Raw genomic sequence first — 7,143 nt, forward strand, 5'->3', positions numbered from 1 at the left:
TTGGGTGAACACAAAGTAGTAAAAGAAAAAGTATAACGTTACAAAGTAATAAATACACGATTATTTTGAGACAGATAACCTTATTTTAGGCGCATCTAAATCATTTTACAAATCATACTTTGGTTGTTTCTTGTCTGATAGACATAATAGCGCTGTGACTCATGTGAAAATAATTGCGAGTGGCTGTGAAACACTCTGCACGTGTGTCCGCTCTTAAATTCTTACAGGGCGAGAGACTCAGAGTACTTCTCCTTCAAAGATCTTGAAAACTTTCATGTCGATTTTCGAAGGTCTCGAGGACGCACTTGTTTACGCTGACAACAGTCACTATGGGCGGTCCAAACTGCACGTCCTCAGACCAAAGTGGCATTTGATCACAGTTTACCTAAGACTTTATCAGCCACATACATCACACATAATGTTTGACTGCCCCGAGGTTTGCGTGGTTGAGATAACCCAACCCTTTGTACTTGATATGCCGACTTTCCGGGCACTTTCTCACGGTGCTGCAATGACGTACAGCGTTGATAAATGTATGAACCCATAAAATGTTTTCTTGTTTTTCATTGATTGGTCTGACTGATTGGTTGGGAAACTAAAGGCCGAGACATGAACCACTTTCACAAGCGGTTGAAAATTCAAACTATGCTCCAAATACATCGAAACAAAATTTTTCGATTGTGCGTTACCACATGCATGAAGCACTACTGAATGACTTTTCCACGCGATTTTCAAATACCAACAATTCAAATAATACCTCTTACTCTTGGTTCAGTTCAGAAATTGAATATGTATTCAAATCATGAGTCAGCCTTTTGTGGTGTTTAAACTGTACCCAACTATGAAATCACGGCAAAAACATAAAAACTTTATTCATTTGCTTGACTTAATTTTCCACTCTTGTTTTCGTCTTTGTCCTGAACAATTGCGCACACCAATCGTCCCAAGGGTAAAAGTCTACGTCAACGCGATGACATAACCTGGCCCAACTATTTGAGGTGCCCTAAAGGCCACGTGCGTTAAGTGCCAACCTCCAAACTTTTCAGCCTCACAGTCTAGTAGGTCTTGACTCTGTCTTCTCCTCGAAACGTCCAACAATATGATAAGAATCGGACTCCTGTTACTTTTGTGCGTTGCCGTCGCGTCTCAGGATGGTAAGTGAAAACGTATTATACCATTACAAGTCCAATAGCTACAAGGCGACTGCAGAGTGGATGTTTTTCAAAATGCGGAAAATGTTCTCTACCCTCTAACAAACATGTCAGTTATAATTATGCAACAGTGGCGGCACGTATTACACCATGATCTGAGTGATGTTCTGTTGTCCTTTCGGTGCGTTCTTTTTAGATTTGTGTAGGTGTATAAAATACGGACTTTGTAGAGAATGTTGAATTGCTTTTTATTTGTCCATATAAAAATATATTTTGATAAGCTAGAAAGAAAGCAGACAAGTAGATTGAAAAGACAAAAAGCCGTAGACTACACTTCACAAATGGAAAAATTTGGTAATCTCCTCTGCAAAAAGATAAATGTGGGCGTTCCCTTAATACGATCGCAATGCACTGTCGGAACGACTGCGTCAAATGCTGCCTTCCAAGAAGACTTTGCATCGATTATGTTATCAGCGAACAAACACTTCAGAGACCTTTGCCTTCAAATAAATAATAAACACATTTGGAGATCGTGACTACACATATTCTATAAACTAAAATACTAATTCAAAGCCAGTCTATGATATATCGACTCGCCAGTGTACATGACCAAGAATATCGGCATTTTTGTTGAGTTCTGCTACCGTTTGTATTCACTTCATAGACGTCTTGAACTTGATTGATTTAACAAACTACGTGCCTAACCTACGATGGAGGCATTCTTGTAGAAAACAAGAAGTGATGAAACAATACCGTAGTTAACATCGTTACAATATAGTAAACGAGAAAACAAGTAATCTGATTTTATTTGGTACTAGTGCATACCTCAGTAAGTTTATCTCTATTAGAACGAAGCTGTTGTACACAGCGTCGGTGCATTTGTTAATCGATTATCCTGATATCTTAAAAATACCATTTTCGAACAACTTGTATCTTCTCCAGATCCTCCAACTGCTAGTGATCCCTGTTCATCCAACCCGTGTAACAATCATGGCACCTGCAACAGTCATGATGACGGCAGCTACACCTGCAGCTGTAATGATGGGTGGACAGGCCTCGCCTGTAGCACAAGTTTGTCCCATTGTCAATGTTTGATTTGTATCTTTGTAATTCAATGTGCCATGAATGTGCAGCCAAACAGTCTTGTATGTCTTATTTGCTCAGGTTCGCACACACACAGTAAGTGTAGTGTTTAGTTCTTATACATTCTGGAAAGAAATTGCTGTTAACTTATAAACTTTATTGTCAACTTTATCAATACACCAATACCAAAACGATAGTAAAGATGAGGTACGAAGCTACATGTTGTATTGCTCTACACAAATCCACAGGCAAGAGTAGACAATATGTGATGTTCTGGTATATTCTGATCGATTAGAGAGTGTTTTCTCGCCTGTGATGTGTCACACGTTTTCTTGCAATTAACCTTAGATGTGAACGAATGTGCTTCCAATCCTTGTCGTAACGGCGCCACTTGTGAAGATCGCAACAACAGGTACGTCTGCCAATGTGCTGCAGGATGGACGGGCAGGACTTGCCAAACAAGTTAGTAACATTATTATGTAATAGTTAGAACATAGCCGAGGTCTCTCTATGGGAAAATAGTGAGGCTCCTCCCACAAGGGGCTTTCTTGACTCCCGAGGCGAAGCCGAGAAGTTGTTCTTGTGTGGCTGTAAGATAACCATATCCTTATGTGAATCAAACAATGAACCCTCCCTATCCCCTTGGCAGTTAGCTGACACTATGACCCAGGTCTCATGTGGGCAGACCTGAGCAGTGGTGCGGAAAAAGTGTTGTACTATGAAAAATGTGTGGCACTATTTATGCAAATGACTTCATAGTACCACACTTTTTTTATAGTACCACACTTTTCCGCACTACCGAGATAAAGTCACAGTAATCTAAGGGCTCTCATTGGCTGAGGGGTAGTGGCCATGTTCTAAGCGATTTGTATCTTGGTTTAATGCACTATGAACCGATACCCAACCTTGAGCTCGAACCTGTATGACTTTTTGCATTGGTTTATTATTATCATTGTACTAGGATTTTATCATGACATCATCCTACCTCGTTCCGTTTGTAACAATCATTAAGTTACTCTTTTAAAATCTCACAATTCCGACTCGAAGCCTTCATCAAAGATAAAAGATTTTGCCAAAGGTTCAGTAATGACTAGCCGTTTTGTTTACATCTATACACAGATATCAATGACTGTAGTCCCAACCTCTGCAACCACGGCACCTGTGTGGACGGTGTTGACAGCTATACCTGTACATGTCAGCCTGGATGGACAGGGGCACACTGCGGCTCAGGTTAACTTCACATTTATACGACTGCATGCTCTTCTTATTTAACTTTTCCCTTGCAGAGTCAATTTGTATCAATTTGATTTCATTCTAAAACCGATCGACTCGTAGCAAACGTGAGGCCAGGACGCGCCTTATTCTGTGGATAGCTTCGCTCATCCATAGTAACTGAATTAACATTAATTGATATATAGATAGATAGATATAAAACAATCACTTGATTGAATGATCGATTGATCGATTGATTGATCAACACTAATCGTAGCATTGACGAGCGAGACGGACATTACAACGCTACCGATGAAAATGACCCTGTCACCTTCATATGGACAGTAGAAAGCAAGACATTTGTTTATGTCCGATTACAAGTCGTTACTTCATACTTGCTCTATTACAACAGATATCGATGAGTGTTTGTCCAACCCCTGTAACCATGGCACCTGCTCCAATGATGAGAACAGGTACTCCTGCACCTGTGAAGCTGGATGGACAGGAACATACTGCAGCAGAGGTTTGCCTCATCAATATAACATCAACGTCAGATAATCTGTGGCGTTATTCTTCCTTTAACCTACACGCGAGTTAATGTTATCAGCAATAGCCTCGTTGCAGTATAATTTGTGCTGTCGTGCATCAGTATATGGATGGCTTCATTAGCTGACCTCAAACGTTGCTCCGAACTATTATAGAACCACTAGCCCGTAGCTATTTCTCGTTAAAAGGTCATTCTTTGCTAAAAAGCATTGTAGTTTAGTTATCAACTAAGTCAAGGGTCCAGCAATTGAAACTTCCTACATTGTTCATGATGATACACAGATATTGATGAGTGCGTGTCCAACCCGTGTACTTACGGCACCTGTACGGATGGCGTAAACAGCTACTCTTGTACATGTGATTTTGGATGGATGGGAACAAACTGTGATAGAGGTTTGTCCTATCAACATGACATTTCGATCTATCTATAGTCTCTGTTCATATAGATATCACATTGAATTTGCTACATATCAGTCATCTGTCTTTTGTCCTAAGAAATAAGACAGATTCAGTAATATGTCGTTATTTTTTTTTACACACACACAGATATCAATGACTGTGCACCCGACCCCTGCGACCACGGTATCTGTACAGATACCGGCACCAACAGTTACACCTGCCGCTGTCAACCTGGATGGACAGGAAAAGATTGCCACACAGGTCTGCTTCATAAAACCGACGTTTGTTTATCATCGGACAATATTCAACATAGATCTACCGTCAGCATTGTTGCTATCTACGTCGTCTGATATGAAAAATGACGCGCCTTGGGGGCCACTGTAACGATGTGATTTATATTGCTTCATTTCGTAGCGGAATCAGACTCCCAGTGTTACTTTGAAGGAAAAGTACCAAACACCTTGTGATATTGTTCACACCTCGTTGCGGGAAAAGGATACTTCGGTCCTAATTCAGTTGTCAAAAACAAACCTCATTTTTTTGTTGTTGACATACAGATATCAATGACTGCTCGCCCAACCCCTGTAGTCACGGCACCTGTGCTGATGGCGTGAACAGCTACTCTTGTACGTGTCAATTTGGATGGATGGGAACAGACTGTGATAGAGGTTTGTCCTTTTAGCATGGCATAAAACGTCTTTATAGTTGCCTTTTTTATGAATAAAATATTGTTTTTGCTGTGCTTATTCTTTGTAACATATGCACAGAAAACCAGGTTGGTGTCCAAATCCATTGACAATGTAGTCGCTATTTCATTTACTTCATTATTTCATGACTCAGATATTGATGACTGCACGCCCGACCCCTGCGACCACGGTATCTGTACCGATACCGGCACCAACAATTACACCTGCCGCTGTCAACCTGGATGGACAGGGAAGGACTGCCACACAGGTCTGCTTCATAAACCGACGTTTGTTTCCAACAATATTCTACATAAACCTACCGTCAAGCTTGCTGCTATCTACATCATTCTATAAAAAGAGTAACGGGCTTTATGGAAACTATGAGTGTGTGCTTAACATTGCTACATTTTATAGAAGAATCAGATATCCAATGTAACTTTGAAGGAAAAAATACTACTCAAATTCGTCTTGGAAAGTGCTTCCCTTGTAATACATTTCGCACTTCGTTGTGAAAAATGATACTCGAACTCCAGCCTTAAAACAATTCAGTAAGGATATTATATTCACACACAGATATCAACGATTGTGCGCCCAACCCCTGCAGTCATGGCACCTGTGCTGATGGCGTAAACAGCTACTCTTGTACATGTCAATTTGGATGGATGGGAATAGACTGTGATGCAGGTCTGTCCTGTTAATATGATGATGTCTTTATGGTCTCCATTCATATGTATAACATATTATACTTGTTGTTCTCCCTCTTCTTGACATCGGAAAACAAGGTTGGTGTCCAAATTCCAAATAAAAACCATCATTTCCTTCATTATGACACAGATATCAATGACTGCACGCCCGATCCCTGCCGCCACGGCACCTGTACCGATACCGGCACCAACAGTTACACCTGCGCCTGTGAAGATGGATGGGAAGGAAAAGAATGTCATATCGGTGGGATTCATTACCATTTACTTGTACCGTCAACCTTGTAATTCTCTAGGCTGACACCATATGCCCTAGCCTGAGTGTACGTACATGTCTGTCAATTGACGCAATCAAATCGCTATGATACTATTACCTTTATGACAGAACAACATCTTTATGTGGTAATCTTGATATTTCAACATTTCTACGTGGAAATTCCTTCAGCTGGCGGATGCTCTTCTCAGTTGTATTCACAGTCTGTACTGTATTGTTTTCTTCATAACGATGCACAGATACTGACGAGTGCGCATCCAATCCCTGTCATCACGGCACCTGTGCAGACAGTGTGAACAGCTACTCTTGTGTATGTGAATTCGGATGGACAGGAACGTTTTGTGGACAAGGTTTGTGTCACAAATATGATGACTGCAGTCGTGTAAGTATTCATTTCCAAGTAGTTGACCTACAGTGAATTGATTTTTTACCATTTCATGTGCCCTGTACCGTCTTCAGTGTACAGGATTCTGCCTATTGTAATTCTATATTGTACTGTAATTTGTCTAAACTCAATGTCTGGTCTTTATAGATCAGCATACATTACCCTAGACCAATACCTTCTTATTTCATATTACGTTTTCGTTTTTTGAAACTTACTACATCATTTTCATTTTCTGTAGATACTCTGCTCATGCTAATAACAGATCAAAGTGTATATGTAGATTTGTGACAATATTCTACTGTATATATAGATATATATGTAGATTTCTGACAATTTTCTGCTATGTCTTTCTGTACAGATATCGATGACTGCACGCCTGGCCCCTGTGACCACGGTGCCTGTGCTGACAGTATAAACAGTTATACCTGCACATGTGATGCTGGATGGAAAGGAACCAACTGCAATATAGGTTTGTTATATTATCAATATGACGAAGATACATTTTTTAGCATTTTAATAGATTTTCAGAGAGGAAAGGCCACTATATATGAAGGTTGGAAAATTGTCATCACGTCTCCCAAGCCCTCATACGATCGCGATGTCCACACGTCTAATCATTCCCTCTGTTGACAATGCACAAGAAATTTTGTCTATCCACAGACGTTGATGACTGTATGCTCGACCCATGCGATCACGGAACATGCGC

At 40.4% G+C, this 7,143-nt stretch overlaps 1 protein-coding gene and 1 long non-coding RNA gene across 2 annotated transcripts; both read left to right on the forward strand.

Annotated features, from left to right (window-relative positions):
- The first annotated feature begins 932 nt into the window (after positions 1-932).
- On the forward strand, positions 933-5,707 carry LOC136435866 (fibropellin-1-like). Its single transcript, XM_066429578.1, has 10 exons — positions 933-1,154; positions 2,094-2,222; positions 2,583-2,696; positions 3,354-3,464; positions 3,859-3,969; positions 4,275-4,385; positions 4,539-4,652; positions 4,949-5,059; positions 5,232-5,345; positions 5,682-5,707. Exons 1-10 carry the CDS (start codon positions 1,100-1,102, stop codon positions 5,705-5,707), a joined length of 996 nt encoding a protein of 331 aa, XP_066285675.1. The 5' UTR covers positions 933-1,099.
- A 204-nt stretch (positions 5,708-5,911) lies between these two features.
- Positions 5,912-6,903, forward strand: LOC136434290 (uncharacterized). Its single transcript, XR_010755728.1, has 3 exons — positions 5,912-6,025; positions 6,292-6,402; positions 6,796-6,903. It is a non-coding gene; the product is annotated as an uncharacterized lncRNA (long non-coding RNA).
- Positions 6,904-7,143: the final 240 nt, after the last annotated feature.

This window comes from Branchiostoma lanceolatum, chromosome 5, assembly GCF_035083965.1.
Source record: "Branchiostoma lanceolatum isolate klBraLanc5 chromosome 5, klBraLanc5.hap2, whole genome shotgun sequence".
Classification (NCBI taxonomy): domain Eukaryota; kingdom Metazoa; phylum Chordata; class Leptocardii; order Amphioxiformes; family Branchiostomatidae; genus Branchiostoma; species Branchiostoma lanceolatum.

Bases quoted from the DNA above. Each gene is read 5' to 3' on its own strand.
- LOC136435866 (XM_066429578.1), top strand. From the start codon at position 1,100: ATGATAAGAATCGGACTCCTGTTACTTTTGTGCGTTGCCGTCGCGTCT. The intron at 4,653-4,948 runs GTCTGCTTCATA...GTTGACATACAG, and splicing joins AGGAAAAGATTGCCACACAG to ATATCAATGACTGCTCGCCC. The intron at 5,346-5,681 runs GTCTGCTTCATA...CAACCCCTGCAG, and splicing joins AGGGAAGGACTGCCACACAG to TCATGGCACCTGTGCTGATG.